The sequence below is a fragment of the Citrus sinensis genome, chromosome 5 (assembly GCF_022201045.2).
Source record: "Citrus sinensis cultivar Valencia sweet orange chromosome 5, DVS_A1.0, whole genome shotgun sequence".
In the NCBI taxonomy this organism is placed as follows: domain Eukaryota; kingdom Viridiplantae; phylum Streptophyta; class Magnoliopsida; order Sapindales; family Rutaceae; genus Citrus; species Citrus sinensis.
Genome location: NC_068560.1, coordinates 16483871 through 16506247, shown reverse-complemented (window position 1 = coordinate 16506247; position 22377 = coordinate 16483871). Strand labels below are relative to the sequence as shown.

Genomic DNA, 22377 nt, shown 5'->3' with positions numbered 1-22377 from the left:
ACACTCTTGGTAGCTCATCAACCCATGCACACTTCTTCTCTCCTAGTTTGGTCTTCAGGAGCTTTTTTATAACCTTGTTGTTCTCTTCCACCTGCCCATTGGACTAAGGGTGGGTAGACGAGCAGAACTTAGCTCTATGCCAAAGTTCTGACAAAACTCCCGAAAGTTGTGATTGTCGAATTGTTAGCCGCTGTCCGTTATCAAGGCGTATGGGATTCCATACCAGCAGACAAGGTTTCTCTACATGAAATCAATTATATCATTCTCTGTGATTCTGCTGAGTGCTTTTACCTTGACCCATTTTGTGAAATAATCTACTACCACGATAGCATGTGTAACTACTCTTCATCCTTTTGGCAAAGACTCGATTAGGTTAATTCCCCATTGAGCAAACGGCCATGGTGAAGGCATAGTAGTAAGTATTTCTAGTTGTTGTACAGGGAAACTAGCAAAGTTCTGACAACTTTTGTAACTCCTGATTTTCTCCTGAGCATCTTGGTGCATCATCGGCCATAAGTACCCTTGTCTTAAGGCTTTGTAGGCAAGAGATCTAACTCTAGAGTCATTTTCACAAACCCCTTCATGTACGTCCCTTAGGACATAGTTCACGTCGTCTTTGTCCAGACAGCGCAGAGCGACAGGGTGTACCCTCGTCGGTATAACACCCCATCAATTAGTGTACACCTAGACGCTGGCCCTTGATTTTTCATGCTTACGTTTTATCTGCTAGTAACACTTTATCCAGTATATATGAGATTATTGGGTCTATCCATGAGCCTTTTTGCTCTATCTGCATCATCTCCAGACTTTGCACAATGCTGGGGGGAGGACTTGACTTCCATAGGGACTGATTTTGGCATTTTTTAGTCCGTTGTAGCAGCCATTCCGACTAGGATATTAGCTCGATAGTTTTCACTCCTTGGAATTTGCACAATATCCATCGACTCAGAACTTTTTGATCATCTGTCTAACCCTCCTTATGTATTGCCCCATCTTTTCATCTTTAGGTTGGAACCTTTCACTAATATGGTTGGCGACTAGCTGTGAATCTGTCCAGATTTTCACCTTATTTGCTTGCACTGCCTTAGCTAACTCTGGCCCTGTAATTAGAGCCTCATATTCGGCCTGATTGTTTGTGGCCTTGAACTCTAGTCTAACAACATAGGAGATTTCCTCTCCATCTGGACTCTCCAGGACCACCCAGTTCTAGTACCTTGCTCGCCTGGAGATCCATCCACTGTCATCTGCCAGATTTGACCTTTGTTGTTGCCTGTAGCAATATCAATATGGCTAGGTTCCGCATGTGATTCTGTAAATTCTGCCACGAAGTTCACCATTGCCTAGGCTTTGATTGCTGCTCGGGGTTTGTAGCTTATATAGAATTTACTCAACTCCATTGCCCATTTCACCAGCCGACCCGAGGCTTCTGGTTTGTGCAATATTTGATCACCTTGCAATATTCCTTACCTTCTCTCCTTGAATCTTCTGTGTTGCTTGGTAAACTCCCCTGAGATCTGTCACTTAATGTTGTGGCAAGCTGTCCAATTTAATTTTCTAAATTTCTCAATGGTACAGCCTGACTTTGGACAATTGCTTCATTATTCACAATGTACTCCTTAATTAGGGTCTCCAAAGAACTGAATTGATCATTGCTGGTGTTTCTTTACCCTTGATTTTGCTGATGAAAACCAGCTGGTTGAGTAGGTCTGTTCTGTCCATTGGGTGCTGGAGCATGTTGGCTCTGGTTGTTCCATGAAAACTTTGGGTGCTGCCTCCATCTAGGATTGTAGGTACTGGAATATGGATTGTTCCAGTTCTGTCTATTGAAGTTGCCCACATAATTGACTGATGTCGGCTTCCTTAGGCAATTATTAAATAAATGCCCCTCTCTACAATATAGACAAGAAACATCGGCAACTGGATTGACATTCGATAGAGCAGTAGTCATAGCTTTCACCATATTGGTCAATGATGTTACTTGGGCTAATAATGTTGTAAATGCATCCACATTATATATACTTGCTGCTCCTCTTGATACAGTTTGTCTAGGTGATGGCCATTGATAATTGTTATTAGCAATTCTCTCTAAAATTTCATAGGCTTCATTGTAAGATTTAAATAATAAAGCCCCATTTGCTGAAGCATCGACCATCAATCTAGTGCTTGGGTTCAACCCATTATAGAAGGTTTCAAATTATATGTAGTAAGGAATGCCATGATGAAGACATCTCCTGAGCAACTCCTTAAATCTTTCCCAAGCCTCATATAAGTTTTCATCTTCTAGTTGATGAAAAGAAGTGATCTCATTCTGCAATTTTGTATTTTTTGTTGGTGTGAAGTATTTCATTAGAAACTTATCAGCTAAGTCATTCCATGTTGTAATGGAGTCTGGTGGTAAAGAGTTCAACCATGCTCTTGCTCGGTCTCTTAGGGAGTAAGGAAAGAATCTGGGTCTCAATGCATCTTGTGATGCTCCAACAATTTTAAAAGCATCACTCACCTCTTGATAGTAATCCATAAATTGCCTCACTATTTGTAATATTTGAAATATCACTGGTTTGAATTCAAAATTGGCATCTTTTACCTCATGTCTGACAATGCCAGGATGTATAACTTAAGGGGCCAACAAAGTATAATCTCTAATGGCTCTGTCTCTATCATTTGCCATGTAGCTAATATTGTTATTCCCTGATGGTCTCTGATTAATTTTCCCATTCTGCCCTTCTTGAGCATTAACAAGTTGTATTGGTCCGTGAGGGTCTAAGTTTCCTAAGTTTTGCAAGTCATTTATTGCTACAGCAGCTTTTGAATTTCTTTGCTCTCTTCTCAATCTCCTTGCAGTTCTTGCAATCTCTGGATCAAATTGAAATTCAACAAGTTTGTATTTGCACATGCAAGAGTGATCTGTTAACAAAGTAAACAATTCAAAATAAAATCAAAGATTAGCACCGTCAAAATTGATTTCACAACTAAAAAATAAACAATCAATCCCCAGCAATAGCACAAAAAATTTGTTGCTAATTTTAACTCCATTGCTATTAGTGTTAATGCACAAGTGTACATAATAAGTAATATAAGGATAAGTATTCAAGATCGTCTCCATAGGGATTGATGCTATCAGACTTGCTACAGTAATTTCACAGAGCAACCTATGTTATCAATTAAATCAATGCAACTAATACAACTAAATGACTACGTAAAATAAAATCACAATAATAAAAATGTAATGAATAAAATTTGTACATTAAACACGAAATTAAATTTAGTTAGAATAGAGTAGTTGAGTAATTAAACTCTTTTGATAGTGTTGACTGTGTTATTCATGTCAAGCTCAGTTGCTGCAGCATCTGCTACAGCACTGGGCAGAAACCATCTTTATCCTCAACGGTAGCATGTTCGGATGTTTTATATCTTTTACAACCTAACAGTGACCAGTTACTATGTCAACGTAAGATATAGCATTACACATTTATATTCTTTTTACCCTACAAGGCGAATTCCTATATTTAGTTCATCACTAATCTTAAATTAAGTACAACCCTTTTTGGTCTCAAGTTAAACTCAATCTAGGAAACTCAATTTAAGACCAAGTATTGCTCTAATATGTTTCAGTAAGATAGACCCTTTTGCAGCTCTTTCTTAACTTGTATCATTAAATGGGTGGTTAACCGAAATAATGAATGTAAATAAATGTTATTAAAGCAAAATGCTATAGCAAACATTTAGCAACACCTATATTTAGTCAATTAACCATCAAGATAGTTTAATACTCAACCACAAATGAATTTAGTTCATAATTTGTGAAAGGAGATTAAACAACCAAATCTAGCCATCGAGTACATCTTCATAATCAATAAATAACAAGTAAATAAGAAAAGAATGAGAAAGAGTGAATTCCAATTGACTCTGCAAATTTCTTCAACTGGTGCAGCCTTGAATTCTGCTTGAGAATTCTGTTACTTCTTTGGTTCTTTTCTGTTTTTTATCTTAATTGATGGCTCTATCTCCTATGACACTTTTTCTTCAGATTAGGAAACTGCAGATCGCAATGCTTGAGGATTGCTACATCAACGGTTGCTACAGTAATGGCTATAGCAACTCTACTGTTCCAAATTTGCTCCAATTCTACTATAGCCATGCTCGTTTGTCCTCTTTATAAGTCCATTGCAAAAGCATCTTTTCCATGAAATTCAAGTTTCCATTGACCTACAATTAAACATATGTTCTAAGCATACAATTATTCAGAAATCACATAAACTTTATTAAACTTAAATTAAAATGAATGTAATGCAAACTATCATTAAAGTGCACTAAAACATATCAATTACTCTCTTAGTAGTCTTGATTTAAACTTAAAAATTTCATGATAACTCTCATTTCATAGAGTTATCACTCACCATGAACCCAAGGAATTTTCCGGATCTAACCCTGAAAGCACACTTCTCCAAGTTGAGCTTTATCTTATACTTCCTCAAAAGCCCAAATGTCTTATTGAGGTGCTTTATGTGTTCAGTTTTTTTGACTTGATTATCATGTCGTCCACGTAAACCTCTATCATGTGCCCAATTAACGGCTTAAAAATCTTGTTCACCAACCTCTGATATGTCACACCCGCATTTTTAAGGCCGAATGACATTACGTTGTAACAGAACAAACCTTGTTTAGTGATAAACATCGTGTTCTCCTCATCTTGCTCGCACATCGGAACTTGTTTATATCCTGAGAATGTGTCCATGAAGTTGAGCAAACTATGTCTGGCTGTTGAGTTAACCAGCTGGACGATCTTAGGCAAGGGAAAGTTGTCCTTTGGGCATGCCCTGTTGAGGTCGGTAAAATCAATGCACATTCTCCATTTACCATTGGCCTTTCTTACTAGGACAACATTGGCTGTGAGCCATGGTGTGCGTATATGCTCTGTGTAGCCATTTAGGTTTTGTTTTTTTTTTGTTGTTGAAGCAACCTGATCGGGTTTTCGAATCGGATCGGTTTTGACCCGATCCGATCACAACCTGATCGGTTTTCAAAGATTTTATCCAATCGGGTTTTATTCACGACCAGATCCGATTCGAACCCGAAAATTTTTGGGTCGAATCAGATCGGGTATTTTGCCCACCCCTAACCAGACCTCCCAGTGGTTCGACCTCCAATCAGGGTGGTCTCTTCATCGTTGTTCCTCCTGTTAGCAAGCCTTGGTGTACCTCCGTTGCTTATCATCCCTCCTATGTGAATTCCTCTCTACTCATTCCTCAGCTCGTGCAAGATGGTTGTTAAAGTCTCCATTTGTTTCTCCATCTACTCTATTCGTTCATGCATTGCCCTATCTCGTGCTTCATTAGCCATCTCCCTCAGCGTCACAGACTCACTGAGCCCCAAGTCTCCTCCTTGAGCACTACTCCCCTCTACATCCATAATCACCCCATTTCTCCTTCCCTTTCTTCTCTCTGTTGACGGTAACTTTTTGTTCCACTCCCCATAAACGGCACCAAAATGTTGATACGGGATTTTGTGTCTGCTCGTTCGCGACCAAGATCACTCTTCAACACTTGAATTTGTATTGGTGGGGGATAACTTCACGCTGCTCCTGTTGGACGAGTAGAACTATGAGGCTCATCGCTTCTCCTCTTTGAATTCCTGCACACACAGAAACTGGTCAGAGAATGCCAGAGATTTTCTCGGCATAAACCCTCTGACACTCGAGTCAGCAATTTGGGCTTACTGTGGAAAAACCTTTTCCACTAATCTCGTGGCTCTATAATAATTTCTCAAACACTGGAAAAATCCCAAAAATTTCCCCAAGTCTCCCCAATAAAGATGCACCCCCCAATTCTCTTAGGTTAATTTTTATTTTAAAAATGTCCAACCCCTTTACTTTCTTCGCAGGGCCTTTTATATCCCTCTTGAGAATTCAGTAACCATGACCCACGTTTGCCATTCTACCTTAGTTCCCAGTCATGGATGCTCGGGCGTTGTGATCGTGGCTAAATGGGCCTCGTGCCTGGACTCTCAGAGAGTGGCACACGTTCTAAGAACTGTCATAAACTAGGTCTTCCAGCCTTGGCCCCATCAGGAGATATCCTCAGTGTCTAGCAGAAAACTCCTCAGTGTCGAATAGAAGACTCTTGCTCATTGACACTATATAGCCCCTCGCCCACGAGAAGGAAATCCTCACTCGAGTGCAGCTAATCATGTCGTTATACGCCCCAAACAATTATCATTTGAGAGATGGTGTAATATAGTTGTTCATTTTGAAGCTTAGTAGTGAAAAATAAGAAAAACAAGAAATTTTTTTTCTTTTTGTTATTTTACTACGTTTATAATTATTTTTTTGCTCTATTTGTTCTGTTTTTTTTTTTTTGCTGGGATTTGAGCTAAAAAATTATCCCAAATAATATGGTATTCATCAATTGGTTGGAGAGATAATATAATTAATTTACTTAGATCTTAAAAGTATTACCAAGCACTCAATTAATGACACATCATCTGGGATTAAATGCTTGTTTGCTATGACTTATTTAATGGTTATAAGTACTTATTTAATCTTATAAGCTCTTATCATAATTTTTGTTGTTGTTTGGTTATTTTTCTAATAGAGATTTTGAAGTTTAAATAAGCTATTTTGCCTCTACTAGCAAAAGTTTAAATTTTTGACTTTTGGAAGTAGAGGGTGAAAAGCTTGTTTTAAATGTTAAAATATTTAAAATATCCTCCACTTATTTAACAATTTTATTTTATTTTTTTATAACATAACTTTAACAAACTTACCTATTTAAGTAATTTTATAAATTTTTAATAAAAGCATTTATTGACAACCAAACAACTAAAATTTTTATGGTAAAAGCTCTATTTATAAAAGCTCTACTAATAAAAATTCTACTTGAATAAGCTCTACTTGAAAAGCTATACCAAACGGAGCCTAAATTTGAGATAAAAAATAATTGAAATGTCTATCTTTACTCTAATTTAATTGAAAATAACTCTATCACTGGATGATCATTTATAGTTTGCTTAATACTAAAATGTCACCCATAAGTTTGTTCTAGATTTGTAATTGATTTATCTTAATTCTTCAACTCGACAAAGGGTTGTACATTTTGTTCTTGTACACTTAAAAGTCACGAAGATCAAAACCAGATCTGTCGTTACATTTGCTTGAAAAATAATTTTAGGCAATGGATTCTCGTGTTTAAGCTATATTTTTAAAGGGTTGTGATAGTAGTGGAGCACTAATGCACTTCATAAACATCAACAAGATTCTAATAGAGTTAAGATGACAGTGAACAATTGAAACACTTTGTAAACTTCAAGAGGATTTCTGCAAAGAAAAAAGTATTTGTGTATTTTTGAAAGAGTCCGAAAGATCACGAGGTCAGTGAATAATTGCCTATTTATTCTTATTTTATTTACTATTATTAACAATAAATTTTTTTAATATTAATTGTTACAATCATTATTATTATTATTATCATCATTATTATTATAATATTAATAATATGACAAATGTAGTAATAAATAATTATAATTATAATAAAAAATTAAGGGCATATTAGTAATTTACAACAACTCTTGTAATTTTAAAATAAAATAAACACATCAATAACTATATAATTTATTCCAATTCTAATTCCTCAATTTAAAAAAATAAATTAATCTGATTGTCATTTCATATTTTAATTCCAACTCATTCTATTCTAATCCATTCATATTTTAATCTATTTCGATTATTAATTGATAAAGGGGCCGTCAGTATATCAACTACCCCGAGTAACGCCTGAAAGACACTGAGGCAAGGGTTGCAGACTCACGTTTAGCGTTGATGTCAGTTTCTTTAGCATTTTAAATTCATAAACGAAATTATAGTGGTTCTTCATCCATTGGCCATTCCACTTGTTAAATGTTAATTATAATAGACCTTAAAACAATTTATACGAATTCTGCCAATTGTTCACGCGCAACTATTTTAATCGAAAATATAATATGGCTCCATAAACAATGATTATCTCTTGACAGTTGTTCTGCACCCCCTGTTTTAATTGAAAAAGACTGGATGATTATTTAATTGGAAATTGTTTTTTTTTTTTTTTGGCTCTGCTTGGTTTAGTAATTTGTCTTTTATATTTGACTGACTCGACAAAGAGTTGTTCATCTCGTTTTGACAAACTAAAATTGCAGAGATCGAAACCAGATCTGTCATACATTAGTTGGCCATAAAATAATCAAATCACTTTCGGTTTTCACTTATTTTCATGGAGAAAAATGCTAAAGAAACTGGGAGAATGCTAAATTCATTTAGGTAGACTTAGTGAAGGAAAATTCAAAGGTGGAAAGTGTACAGAGAGAGGAAGCGCGTGCTTAGAGAGAGAGGTCTCAAATATATAAGTTGGATTTCTCATAAAAGGTAGTAAGGTTTCTATAATTCTATTTCTATTTATGCTGAATTTCATGGGAAAGAAGTTAATTTAGAGATTTGTATACTTTATTTATAGTTAAGTTTTCCAAAAAAAGGGGTAAAGTTGCACCTAAGCTAATTTTTATAATTGGTTGATTATTTTAGAAGCACAAGGGTATCAAGAAGGAATTGTAGAGCCGGATACGTGTAGCTTTCATTGTTTTCCTGATTCGGTATGTATATAGTTATATGTATGTGTTATGTTTAGTTTATGTTTAGGTAGATTATGGTTGGTGATGATATTGTTAATAATATGGATGATTTGTTAGATATGAAAATTAAGTTATTGAGGGTGAAACATGAAACTGAATCCGTCACTGCATTTGCTTGAAAAATAATTTTACTAACAATAGGTCCTCGTGTTTCAACAACTTTCAATGTGGTTTAGTTACATGTATTCAAAACATATTTTATTGTTATGACTTTAGAAAATTTTGTTGTTTGTAATTTATATTTGAAATTTTGCAACAATTGTTTGGCACGAATATTTTTATTTAAGAAAAAGAGTGATCTCATTATTGAGCTGGTTTTGATAACACATATGGAAATAATAAATTGATTCATAATTAAGTCAATTACCTAATTAAAATCTACCTCAGTATTTTTTTCCTCAATAATTTTTTGGTAATGTTGTATCTGTTATAGTAATTTTTGGTAGTTATGTTTGGAAATAATCACTATGAAGATAATGTAAATGACTAAATTGAATATAATGTTAAATAAAATTTATTTATACATTTATAAACATTTAAATAAAATATTTTTTGCCTTGTAAGTATAATAATTGATTACTAAAATAAATATTTTATATTATTAATTTTATTTTTAGTTTGTTATCTCAATGTAATTGTTGATAATATCTTTAAAGTTAATAATTTTATTTTCAATTAATAAGGATAATTAATATATGTAGGGATGTATATGGAATTATATTAAGTATAAAACTGATTATCAAAATCAGATTTTGAAAAACTATTTGCTTTCAAAATTTGTTGTAGGATTGATGATTTTACTAAAGGTGACTTCTATTAAATACCAAAATTAGTATTTAACTTTTCAAAATTACTTTTGAACCTCTAAAAATAATCCCAAACGGACCTTTAATATATGTTTGATTTTTTTTTTAATTTTATATTATATGAGACAAAAATATAATTTTTATCGTTGAAAAACAAATGACAGATTTTTCTGAATAATTAAAAAAAAAAAAAACACAGAGCTCAAGATAATGCTGTAATTGTTGAATAAGAAGGCTGCAACTTGATGATAAATTTATTATACTAGTTTTAAGGTTTTATTTTGTGTGTAAAAGTTGCTGGTTCTTGTTTTAGTAATTTCTCTTTCTATTTGCCTGACTCGACAAAGAGTCGGATTACCTCGTACTGATACACTTCTATTACAAACATGGAAACTAGATCTGGCATCATAAATTAATCAATCACTTTCTCATTAATCTACCATTACTCTTTTCATTCCCTTATTTTTATCTAACCATTTAGGATAGGATTTGAATTCAGTATTTATTATTCTTTTTAATAATTTAAAAAAAATTATAATTAATAGTTATTGGATAAAAATATAAAATTAATTATATTATTTGTCATACGCGTGTGACAAAAGGTTAAGAAAAATTTATTTACGTTTGCTCAATCCACAGTCTTATTAGCTCCCCCACTCTCTTAATCATTTCTTATTCTTAATCTAAAACAAAAACCCTTTTCTTGCTTCCTTCTTCTCATTCGAAAAACACTTTGCTTCTGTTTGTTTGTTATTTCTTTTTAGCTCCATAACTGCTTGTCGTATCGCTGTCTCTCTGTTTTGACTGTCCTTTAGCCTTCTTCACTTCTACAATGTTGTCAGGATTCAAGATGCTGGAAATCATTGTTACTCTCGTTTTGGAACTTGTAAAATGCTTGGCTCCTCCAACAGAACGCCAACTTGTTTATTTGCGCAAGCGGAACTACAATGCCAACCTTGAGAATCTCAAGGCGGAAATGGAGAAGTTGAAGGCTGAACGTACGAGCATTCAGCGCAGAGTTTCAGAGGCGAAAGAAAAAGGGGAAGAGATTGAAGAGAAGGTTGAGAAGTGGCTGGTTAGTGCTAACGGCATCATTGACCAGGCAGCCAAATTCGTTGAAGATGAAGAGTCAACAAATAAGCGCTGTCTCAAGGGCTTGTGTCCTAATTTGAAGACCCGCTATCAGCTTAGCAAGAAAGCAGAGACAGAGGTGAAGGCCCTTGTTGAACTTGGAGAAGAAGTTAAGAAGTTTGATATCGTTTCCCACCGTACCACTCCGGAGGAGATATGGCTTAAGTCTAACAAAGGTTACGAGGCCTTCGAGTCAAGAGTTTCTACTTTGAAGTCTATACAAAATGCTTTGACTGATGTGAATGTCAGCATTATTGGGGTGTACGGCATGGGCGGCATTGGAAAGACGACACTGGTGAAGGAGTTTGCTAGGCAAGCCAGGGAAAAGAAGCTGTTTGATCGTGTGGTTTTTTCAGAGGTTTCACAAACTCCAGACATAAAAAAGATTCAAGGGGAAATTGCAGAGAAGTTAGGTCTGGAGTTGTCCGATGAAGCTGAATATAGAAGAGCTAGCAGGCTGTATGAACGACTGAAGAATGAGAATAAGATTCTTGTGATTCTAGATAATATCTGGAAATATCTTGATTTGGATACGATTGGAATTCCTTTCGGAAATGATCATGAAGGATGTAGACTATTGCTGACAGCAAGAGACAATAATGTTTTATTAAGTATGGGCTCCAAAGATAACTTCTTGATTGGCAATCTAAGTGAAGAAGAAGCTTGGAGATTGTTTAAGATAATGAATGGTGATGATGTTGAAAATTGTAAGTTCAAGCCTACAGCAATTAATGTAGCCCAGGCATGTGGAGGTTTGCCCATTGCCTTGACTACAGTAGCGAGGGCACTGAGAAACAAGAGTCTGCATGAGTGGAAGAATGCCTTGCGAGAACTCCAAACGCCTTCAGTGGTAAACTTTGAAGGTGTGCCTGCAGAAACTTATTCAAGTATTGAACTGAGTTTCAAGTATTTAAAAGGTGAGCAACTCAAGAAAATTTTTCTACTCTGCAGTCTAATAGGCAACAGTTTTTACCTTATAGACTTGCTTAGATACTCTATGGGTTTAGGCCTATTTCATGGAGTCAATAAGATGGAAGATGCGCGTAACAAATTATATGCACTGGTCCATGAACTTAGAGACTGTTGTTTGTTACTCGAGGGTGATCGTAATGAAACATTCTATATGCATGATGTCGTCTGCGATGTTGCCGTATCAATTGCATGTCGAGACCAACATGTTTTCTTGGTGAGAAATGACGCTGTGTGGGAGTGGCCAGATGGTGATGCCCTTAAAAAATGCTATGCAATCTCTTTACTAAATAGTAGCATTCATGAGGTTTCCTTGGAATTCGAATGTCCGCAACTTGAATTTTTACATATTGATCCCAAAATCACTTTTGCCGAGCTCAATATTCCTGACAACTTTTTCAAAGGGATGAAAAAGCTTCGAGTCGTAGATTTGACAAGAGTGCGATTATTTTCATTGCCATCTTCAATCGGTCTTCTAGCAAATCTTCAAACACTGTGTCTTGATCAAAGCATGTTGGGAGACATAGCCATAGTTGGAAAGTTGAAGAATCTAGAAATCCTTAGCTTTGCAAAGTCTGATATTGTACGGTTGCCTGACGAACTAGGTCAACTGACTAAGTTAAGGATGCTAGATTTAACAGATTGCTTGCAACTAAAATTTATTGTGCCCAATATCTTATCAAGCTTCACTCGATTGGAAGAACTGTATATGGGTAGCTGCTCTATCAAATGGGAAGTGAGAAAAGGAAATAGTGAAAGAAGTAATGCCAGCCTCGATGAATTGATGCATTTGCAGCGACTGACCACCTTAGAAATAGATGTTGAAGATGATAGCATTTTACCAGATGGCCTTTTTACCAAAAAGCTGGAAAGGTTTGATATATCAATAGGAGATGGATCTTTCGACTCTACCAAGATTATTGGGAACGATTGGTTTCAAAGTCGGCCGCACTTTATGATCAGTAATCTTGAGAGTTTAAGAACATTGAAGCTCAAGCTTGATTCTATGGCCATTTGCTCCAAGAAGTTGCAGGGCATCAATAACGTTGAATACTTATGTTTGGATAAGTTGCAAGGAATCAAGAATGTTGTTTTAGAATTGGACACTGAGGGCTTTTCACAATTGAAGCATCTCCATGTTCAAAATAATCCAGACATCCTGTGTATCGTCGATTCAATGGAGAGAGAACCTTGTGTCGCCTTTCCTCTTTTGGAGTCCCTTACTCTTCACAATTTGATCAATACGGAGAGGATATGTATTGATCGACTCAAGATAGAGTCCTTCAATGAACTCAAAACCATAAAAGTAGAAAATTGTGATGAGTTGAGTAATATCTTCTGGCTCTCTAGTAGTACAAAATGCCTTCCAGGACTTGAGAGGATTGCAGTTATCAATTGCAGCAGCATGGAAGAGATTTTTGCAACTGGAGGAGAAGCTGATGTTGATGTTGATGAGAAGATAGAGTTCGGTCAATTAAGATCTTTGAGTCTGGGAAAGCTTCCAAAGGTTACAAGGTTTTGCCGTGAAGTGAAGAATCCTTCCACGTCACCAAACAGACAAGAGTCACAAGAGGAATTGACAGCTAGTTCCAACGAGATCAGTTCGGATACTTCAACTCTGCTTTTCAACAAGAAGGTGCGCAGGTTAATGCATTCTTTTTTTTTGTTTTTCATTGATTCTATCATGCACTCGCATTTGATGCCATATTTGCAAAAAAATTAAATCATTTAGAAAAAGAAAATAAAAAAAAAATCTCATGCAATCACAAATTAAGCTCTCAATAAGTGCTTCTTATGTGGATATTGTGGCCCCGTTTGGGATTGAGGTTAAACTCAATAAACTGCCTATTTCATAATTTGACAAAAATAGTGTTTGGTAAGTTTTGTAACAACTGCTTATTTTATAATGTTCTCTATTTTGACAGTAGCTTTTAAAAGCAGATAGGAGGTTGTTTTTCATAAGCAGCTTATTAAATAAGCTACCATATCTTTTTAAAATTCCTATTATAACCTTATTAATATTTTAACAAAGATAATTATGTCATACACTCTAATATGTGAGTCATTAGATATCATATTACCACCACAACTACTATATATTCTCTCTAATATCAAAGTTTTGATCTAGTAAGTTCATTTTTTTTATATATTATACTTGTGTTTTCTATAATAAGATTTAAAAAGACTTGCATGTAATTATATAAATTTTTTTTGAACTATACATGAAAATTAATCATAACTTTAAAAATCAATTTCTAACCATAGCTTTTAACATTCAATCTATTTATATTTTTTGTATAGTCATGGTGTTTATTGCAACAAGTTTAATTTGAAAGTAATACATATTACTTTTTTATTTTATTTGGATTATATACTAGTATAGATTTTTATCATATTTTATGTAACAAATTATTAAGTTTTTTCACTTAATATAATTTACGTGTTTTAAAAAGAAAATGACATATCTAAACATTATTAAACATACTTTAAAAAAATAAAAAGTAATTTAAACTTATGTCTATTTTGGTCATTATACGATAAAATAATAAGTTTATAATAAAATTTACCAAACGCATGTACACTGTTTTTCAAACTCACATCAACTGCAACAACACAATTCACCTAACACCTACCTACTTTTTTAATCAACTACTTATTGCATCCATACAGCAGAAGCAACTTTTTTAATCTGCGACTGTAATACCAAATTGGGCCACACAAGTGCTTTTCATATAGATATTGCATTTTTTTTTAAAATTCTATCATGCACTTGCATTTGGTGCTATATGTGCAAAAAAAAAAATCATTTAGAAAAAGAAAATGAAAAAAAAAATCTCATGCACACTAATTAAGCTCTCAATAACCACTTCTTATATGGATATTGGATCTAAAGACAAAATTTTCTTTAGGTATTGTTGCCAAATTTGGAGGCTTTGGAGCTGAATGCTATTAATGTCGACGAGATTTGGCATTACAATCAACTTCCGGCCATGGTTCCTTGCTTTCAAAGTTTGACACGATTGATAGTGTGGGGCTGTGACAAATTAAAATACATATTTTCAGCTTCTACGATCCAAAGCCTTGAGCAACTCCAACACTTGGAGATACGGTTATGTAAGAGTTTACAAGAAATCATTTCTGAAAACAGAACAGATCAAGTGACCGCTTATTTTGTCTTTCCACGGGTGACCACTCTGAAACTCGACGGTCTACCAGAACTTAGATGTTTATACCCTGGAATGCATACTTCGGAATGGCCAGCACTAAAAAATTTGGTGGCGTGTAATTGTGATAAAATAACATTATCCCAGAATGACGAGAATGATCAATTTGGTGTTCCGGCACAACAGCCCCTATTCTCGTTCAAGAAGGTATGAAACCAACTTTTAGATTTTTTATCAGTAGTCTTTGTTGTTTCTTACTCACAGACCAGAAATTTTAATAAATACCTATATATATATATATATATATTAGTTAGATCATTGAAACTTTGATTACACAATGAATTTTGCAGTCTGGAATTTGGGATCAATGTGCTAAGATAATAATTTGTGCTTGATGATGATCAGATCTTACCCAAATTGGAGGGACTGGCATTAAGTGGAAAAGACATCACGATGATTTTGCAAGACGATTTCCCACAACACCTCTTTGGCAGTCTTAAACAACTACGGGTTGGGGATGATGACTTAGCTTGCTTTCCACTTGATTTACTTGAGAGGTTTCACAATCTGGAATTTCTCTACCTGTCGGATTGTTCGTACGAAGTGGTATTTTCAAATGAAGGATATTTGGAGACACATGCGAGGAAGCTGGCACTCATAAAAAGGTTAAACCTGACCAGACTTAATCATCTGCAGCAACTGTGGAAACACGATTCCAAAGAGCTGGACTTCATTTTTCAACATCTGCAAATTCTAAGAGTATTAAACTGCCAAAATCTGTTAAGTCTATTGCCATCATCATCGGCATCTTTTCGGAATCTCACACGCCTGGAAACTTTTGCTTGCAAGAAATTGATGAACTTACTAACATCCTCCAAAGCAAAAAGTCTAGAGCGACTCGTATCATTGAGGATATTTGGATGCCCAGCAATGACAGAGGTCATAATAAGTGACGAAGATGAAACAGCAAATTTAAAAGAAGAGATTGTTTTCAGCAAATTGAGTGCGTTGTCCCTGTTTGATTTAGACAGTCTCACAAGCTTCTCCTCTGGCAATTACGCCTTCAAACTCCCATCTTTGCAAGATTTGTGGGTGATTGGTTGTCCCAAGATGAAGATTTTCACCAAAGGAGAATTAAGCACGCCTCTGAGACTAAACGTTCGGTATGGACTGAGTGATGACAAACTGCGTTGGTCTAATAATGACCTTAACACAATCATACAACAATTGCATCAAGAAAAGGTACGGGTAACTGTTAGAATATTTGTTATTGATGAGAGAATTTTTTATCACGTTTATATATGAGAATCTTATTAAATTCCTCGAAAATTCATTAATCATTAGTTTTTATTTCAAAATATGAATTTTAATTTAAATTGATGAATGCGAATTATATTTTCAGCTGTTGGAGGGGTCGTCTCGTTACTTGTCACAGTACTGATCTCATACGCGTTTAGTACTGGGCGAGCTGTCAATTTGAAGAATAAGGTCCCAGGTATTTTATTTTTAGAATGAAATCCCTTGAAAATATCATCCAAAGTGACAACATTTTCATGTGGAAAGCCTTCAGATCCTTTTTTTTTTTCTCTCCCCTGCTTTAATCGAGGGGTTTGTCAAATTTAGTTTTTAAATGAGAAAACTTTTTATGGGCCATTTCACATTGAGAAATTAGTTTTTTCTAAAGTGATGACAGTAAAAACATATAAATTAATGACCCAATACATTACCACAAAATTAATCTTGGTTAGTTAGGTTATATGAAAATTGTAGAAAATAAATATTTTTTCTAGTATATCGGTGGTGCTCTATAATTGCAGAATTCCCAAGTGATGAAGAAGATTGAGGTCACTCCTCTGTGTTCGCAGCATCAGAAATAAGAGCTGTTTTTCTGTGAAACTTGTGCTCCGTCCTTTGAAGTTAAGTTTACATGCTGAGGTTATTCACTTTACTGTATCACTAATGCAGCTTTAAAAGTGTTTCATTAACCCTCCGTTGTGTTTCTTTCATTTGACTATCTTAAGTTCAAAAACGATGTATCAATTTACCATTGGTGTGTACTGCTTCTTGTAATATATGCAATAAATTTCCAGTTTATTTTGACATTTTGAATATAAATTCTTTTGAATTTTCAGTCAGAGGTTTGGTAGTTTTTCTGATTTATCTTCAGTTTCATTTTGTGAGCACAGGAACGTTAGGAATTGCATGCATGAACGCACATTAAATCACAGAATTTTTGTCATACATCCATGCAGATGAAATTTTATCAGCAATCTTGTAATTTTCTGTTATTGTTGTCGTTGTCATTATTCTATTGCTGGTCCTGTTTGAAATTTCTAGTATTTTAGATGTGAAATTTATTATATTAGGTAATCAAGGTATATATATGATGCTGAATAAAGGGCTTCTGTTGTCTAAATTTATTTTATTTTGTTTGCTTGACATATAATTTTCAAAAACTTTTGAAGAATGCTGAGAGAAGGAACAATTGGGCTAAAGAATCAAATGTAATATTGAAGTTAGTTTGTTAATTGCCATCATTGCTGTCCTGTTATTTTAATTTTTGCCCTGTTTGTTCTGTTTCCCTGTTTGCTCCACATCTATCTTCCCTAACTTAGAAGGCAAGGAATTTGTACTTGAAGACGAATAGCAGTTGCACAAAATGTGGCAACCATACCAAATAGTCAGTTTGTTGAGAAATTTTCAAAGCTTTACTTGATAAAAATTTGAAAGTTTTGAAGAGGATTCAGGTCGCTCTTCTGTGCAGCCTCTGGAATAAGAGCTGTGTTACTGTTGAAAAGTTTACATGCTGAGGGGCTTCCATCTTCATTTTTCTACTTATGCTTTACTTCATCTTCACCGTGTCACTACAAGGTTAAGGCAGCTACAGTTATGACGGAGAAGGATCATTCCCTGATTTTGGCTGCTTCAAGTTAGATGGGTTTGGTGAACCAAGTTGTATACAGGAATAGCTTATGAGGGCCCACATGATTGCAGACGAGCCTGAGCTTTTGTTTCTCCCTCATCCATCTCAACACACTCAATCTTCATGTGGCTTTTGCCCGCCAATCCACTCGCTCCAGCTTGCTGAAAATGTAAAACAACTACTAGTATTATGGTCAGTGGTCGCTGTCAGATTGATTGGATTAATTATAATTACAGATCAAACTGTTGAAATTCAATTTAACAGATACACACGCCTTGACGCGTTCCCAAGTTTCGGCAACGGTGAGAGGACCGTGCTCCTTGACTATGGCAAACATAACCCTCGTAACTCTGAGTTTGCTCCGGTGGAGTTTTTGAGATCTATGGGTTTCATCTTTGGTTTCGGCTTCGTCGACAAATATCTCACAAACATTCTGCATTCAAGAAACAACACAACTCCCGCTCTAAATGTATTTTATACACTTTCAAACGCACCGTTTTGATTTTTGTTATAAACATGAAGCCACCATTTTTTTTTTATATATTTTTTTAACAGGCGTAGCTTTTCTTTTTAATCCTTTCCTTTTATCTTTTATAGCCATCTTCCATGTTATTAGGAGGAGTGGTTTTCACTATTTTTAAAAAATTTTGATCAAATTAAACTTTGATCAGAGTTCATAACAAAAATCAAAACGGTGCATGACTTCGAGATTATGATGAATCAAATTGAACTCCCAGTACGTTAGTTCATAAAAAATGCTTTTCTTCTTCCAAGTAATCTTATCATTTCCTTCATTTTATTCACTCTCCTCTTTTCAAGTCTTCAATCTTACACTCGGTAAGTAAAATATTCAACTGTTTTTTCACTTCAGTTCCGGACAACCGAGAAGGTGCTTGTCTCTGCTCCCTATTCTCTAGTTTTATCAAAAGACACTATATTTTCGAAACCTATGATTCGTTGGTTAAAATCGACGGTAACCCAGTGACAAAATTTTCTATTATGTATCAACCAATTAGATCTAGTGTTTTGTTGGCAAACAAGAAATGCTTATTTACCTTTAATAGTCCATCCAAACAAGTTGGCATTTGCTAGAAAGTCAGAGATAGTCCATAACAATGCATCGTGTATCATTCCAACCATACTATCATCAGCACCCGAGCCATGACTAACCTGTTTCTTAGTTAGATTTCAAAGATGAAGATGGCTTACCATTCAATATCCAGTTTTAATACTTTAACCAAAAACCATTTATAATGATATGGTCTCCTGCCACTTCCCTTATAACGAAATATCGATTACGACACTTCTTACAAGGACAATAAATACTTGTATCACCAACAACATTCTCAAATGCAAAATCTAGAAATTTTTTAACCCCATTGGTATATGACTTGGATATCTATTTGGCAAACCAACCCAACTCTTGTCCATGACTATCTCCTTTTAATGCACTACAAAAATTAGTTAAATAAGTCATTTTAGTTCTTCATTTCTACTACTAAATAAGATATTTTCATGTGTGCGCAGTTTTGGAATATAATGAAAAAATCATTATACAATTTTATGGTTAATTTCGTTAGAATGTTTATATAGATGAAAGGAAGCAAAGCCAAAAGAATCAGAGGAAAAGATGTGAAAATTAAAGTATATATACAATAATAATTAATGTAAAAAAAATGTTTCCAATACCTTGTGCAAAGAAATATCCTCACCCACTGCTGAGAACTTCACTTGGCTATCAATTACAGATATATAAAGCCTGTTACCTTAAAAAAAAAAAAAAATAGGCCAGCCAGCTGAAGCATACTTATAAACCAACATTGGAGATAGTACTCCATTTATAAACAAAATTACAAGCTCAAAACCAAGTCAACTCAGCAAAATCATTACCGATTACATCCATCCAACTTAGCTCCTCCACTCCCATCAATGCATCCAACATTCCCTTCATATTTACAAAAGGTAAGTGGTTCTATATATCCCACTCAAGAATGCATAAGTTTCTTCAATCTCAAGTATCTAGAGTTTTCTTCTATGTTTATAGAAATTTCAGAAGAATCTCCCTATAATTCTTCAAGTACATGACATAGATATATGAGTGTTTATGTGCTATACCAAAAGAACACATGGTATGTACCCAGAGACTATGAGGAGCAGCTACTGAGAAACCCATTTTTACGTCGGAAAAAAACTTCAGGTACTAGCTAATGAGTAGTTGTTAAAAGCCAATGAATAATTTTATAAGAAATCAACAATAATGTTGAAAGAAAAACCAAATAAAAATAATAAAGCCAATGAATAGATTAAGGGTCTTTAAGGTCTAATAAACTAATCAAACTAAGTTGTGGGTAAAGGCGAATATGTTTGTTTGGTCAATAATAAGCTCAACAAATCACTAATAATCACCTAATCACTATTCCTTATGCTACGCAATGTAATGGCCTGGGTAATGGCTGCAAGGCAGGCAATAACTAGCTAGCCAGTTATGATAGTGGATTAACTTAACCTACTGGAAATCTGAAGACCAAAACGAAGAAGCTTTGACGAGAACTAGAATCGGAACGTTCATACCCAAAACTAATATATATGATTAAGAAGCTTGATTAAATGTATAATTTTGTTTGCCGCAATTGAAGAGAACTTTCAAAAGATGCTAAGGTACACCAAATCCCACTATTCCATACTCATAAACACAAAAAACCATGGCAAAAATTAATTACTATATCAAATAAAATAGGTCGTAGGACATTGAGATTAGGAAAACATGATTTGTATACCGTAAAATAACTATATCTGCATAGTCAACTATATTTCTGTTAGAACTCTAAAGTTTTCCATTAAATTTTTTTCCCTCTTAAGTAAACCACTTAACTGAAATGCTGAAGCCAATATTGACAATCATAGACATACAAGTATTATTAAGCTCGTTCAAGTAAAATGAGCATTATTTTACATATCCTTTAGGTTTTTAAGTCATTTAAAAGTCATTCATGTTAAAAAATTTCTTCATATACTTTCAATATAATTAGTACCTGCACAATTAATTAATTAAATAAATCTGTTTCAGCTGGCACAGGAACTTAATTGATCAGAGCTAGTAGTCATAGCTAGGACTTGAACGGGCACCTTTTAAAGTTCAAGATGAGCATCTGAACAGAATGAAAGCATATAACTTATCAGACAATATAACAAGCACTTGGTGAGTATACAAGATAAACTAAAACAAGTTATCTAGAAAATGAAACTAAAACCCAAGCTCCGCTATTCATTGTAGAAGCTTTAAACAAAAAATTAAAGTAATTCTAATTGCAAAACATTGGAATGGAGGTTGAAATTAAAGCTAAATTCAATAGTAATTCAAATGAATCCATTTGAACTTTGTAAATTTCGCAGAACAAAATTAATTTGAGTGAGCAAACTCACCAATGGAACAAGAACACAGGGGCTTCAACTTGTAGAAAAAAGGAAAAATATTGCTGGCGGGACAAAAATTGACAATGACGGCTAAAATACGAATTATAAAAAAAAAAATCAAAATCTATAATTACAAGCTAAGAGAAGAAACTCATAATCACAAGCTTACCTCAAAAGATGAAGGGAGAATACGATGAAGAAGAAGATGGCCGGTGTTTTACGCCGTTCGCCGGCAACCAGTTGGGTTTACGATGGTGGCTAGTCCAGCGAATAGTTTTCTAACTGGAAATAAATTTAAAATTCTAAAATAGTAGGATACCGAACGGCTCTTTACCGTCACGTGGTTAGTAACATATGCGACAGCAGTGTGGCTGTCACATAAAGGGTAACAAAAGCAACTCGGGGTTACAAAGTTAGAAGTTAGTGATATACGTAATGGGTTGTTTGCATTCACATTAGGGGTCACATATACCCTATTTTCTTGTAGTACATGGTAAAATCTATTTGAAATATGCTAAGTATTTTAGATTTGTACGAATTCATTTTTGTGTGCTCGTTGAATAATAATATATAATAAATTAACTTTTTGGTGTAATTTTCACAATATTGTATTATAAATATGTCTCGTTGAGGGGTTTTGAAACCGTTTTGATTGATCATAATTGATATTTCCACAATTACAAAAGATGTCAGAGAAAATTTGATTATCTTAAGAAATGAGTGCATGAGATATGAAATCAACCATACCATAAAATTAAATTTTATCGTGTCATCCTTCCTTGTTCAAATTTATGGAAACGATAATCAAATGCATCCATGAACTAGTATATTCCGACATATGTACCATCAAATTATTGCTATGTCATACTTATAAGTTATAAATATATATATGATTTTGAAATTTTAATAACAACAATTGGGCCAAGCATATGTTGGGCACTTGAAGATTTATAAGCTCCATCCTTGAAAAAATAAGGCTTGACTATTCTCAATCTAATTCTTTTTGTTTTAAGTTCTTAATTAAGCTTTCTTGCTTGTTTTCAAGAGCCAGTTTTGTAATGATCGACAAAGATGATTTGCATTTATTGTACTTGGCATTTATGTGTCACTTATTAATTAGATTCAAATTTTATAACTTAATTAAGTTGATTAATACTTTATGTTGATGCAGAAATCTGGTCAAGTCGGTTGTTGACTCAATACCACATCCTCGCGTCAGCATTAAATTTGTTTGGTGGAGAAGTGGCTTGTTAATCTCCAAGAAAATCCTCTAACCACGAGCAGATAATCCATGAGCCGATAATCTATGAGC

General features: G+C 34.4%; 2 protein-coding genes, 1 long non-coding RNA gene and 1 other non-coding gene across 5 annotated transcripts; 3 read left to right on the top strand and 1 right to left on the bottom strand.

Moving 5' to 3' along the window:
• The first annotated feature begins 2210 nt into the window (after positions 1 to 2210).
• LOC127902922 (small nucleolar RNA R71) lies at positions 2211 to 2317 on the top strand. The gene has a single exon (XR_008055559.1). It is a non-coding gene; the product is annotated as a small nucleolar RNA R71 (small nucleolar RNA).
• Positions 2318 to 8180: 5863 nt separating this feature from the next.
• On the top strand, positions 8181 to 15123 carry LOC112497008 (disease resistance protein At4g27190-like). Its single transcript, XM_052441135.1, has 4 exons — positions 8181 to 8395; positions 10307 to 13200; positions 14474 to 14935; positions 15079 to 15123. The coding sequence occupies exons 2-4, from the start codon at positions 10315 to 10317 to the stop codon at positions 15121 to 15123; spliced, it is 3393 nt and encodes a 1130-aa protein (XP_052297095.1). The 5' UTR covers positions 8181 to 8395; positions 10307 to 10314.
• Positions 15124 to 15141: 18 nt separating this feature from the next.
• Positions 15142 to 16871, top strand: LOC127902751 (uncharacterized). Its single transcript, XM_052442755.1, has 3 exons — positions 15142 to 15487; positions 15578 to 15970; positions 16131 to 16871. Exons 1-3 carry the CDS (start codon positions 15182 to 15184, stop codon positions 16167 to 16169), a joined length of 738 nt encoding a protein of 245 aa, XP_052298715.1. The 5' UTR covers positions 15142 to 15181; the 3' UTR covers positions 16170 to 16871.
• A 2552-nt stretch (positions 16872 to 19423) lies between these two features.
• Positions 19424 to 21465, bottom strand: LOC102607228 (uncharacterized). 2 transcript variants are annotated; one of them, XR_008055344.1, is made up of 4 exons: positions 21235 to 21465; positions 21075 to 21155; positions 20684 to 20800; positions 19424 to 19596 (listed from the first exon to the last, which is right to left on the bottom strand). It is a non-coding gene; the product is annotated as an uncharacterized LOC102607228 (long non-coding RNA). The 2 variants fall into 2 exon arrangements; XR_008055343.1 differs by having other exon boundaries at positions 19424 to 20800; positions 21235 to 21448.
• Between the last annotated feature and the right edge of the window lie 912 nt (positions 21466 to 22377).

Coding starts and splice junctions, on each gene's coding strand:
- LOC127902751 (XM_052442755.1), top strand. CDS start 15,182: ATGATTTTGCAAGACGATTTCCCACAACACCTCTTTGGCAGTCTTAAA. Junction 15,488..15,577: donor AACATCTGCAAATTCTAAGA/GTATTAAACTGC, acceptor TTTGCTTGCAAG/AAATTGATGAACTTACTAAC. Junction 15,971..16,130: donor AACAATTGCATCAAGAAAAG/GTACGGGTAACT, acceptor TTATATTTTCAG/CTGTTGGAGGGGTCGTCTCG.
- LOC112497008 (XM_052441135.1), top strand. CDS start 10,315: ATGCTGGAAATCATTGTTACTCTCGTTTTGGAACTTGTAAAATGCTTG. Junction 13,201..14,473: donor CTCTGCTTTTCAACAAGAAG/GTGCGCAGGTTA, acceptor AATTTTCTTTAG/GTATTGTTGCCAAATTTGGA. Junction 14,936..15,078: donor CCCTATTCTCGTTCAAGAAG/GTATGAAACCAA, acceptor TGAATTTTGCAG/TCTGGAATTTGGGATCAATG.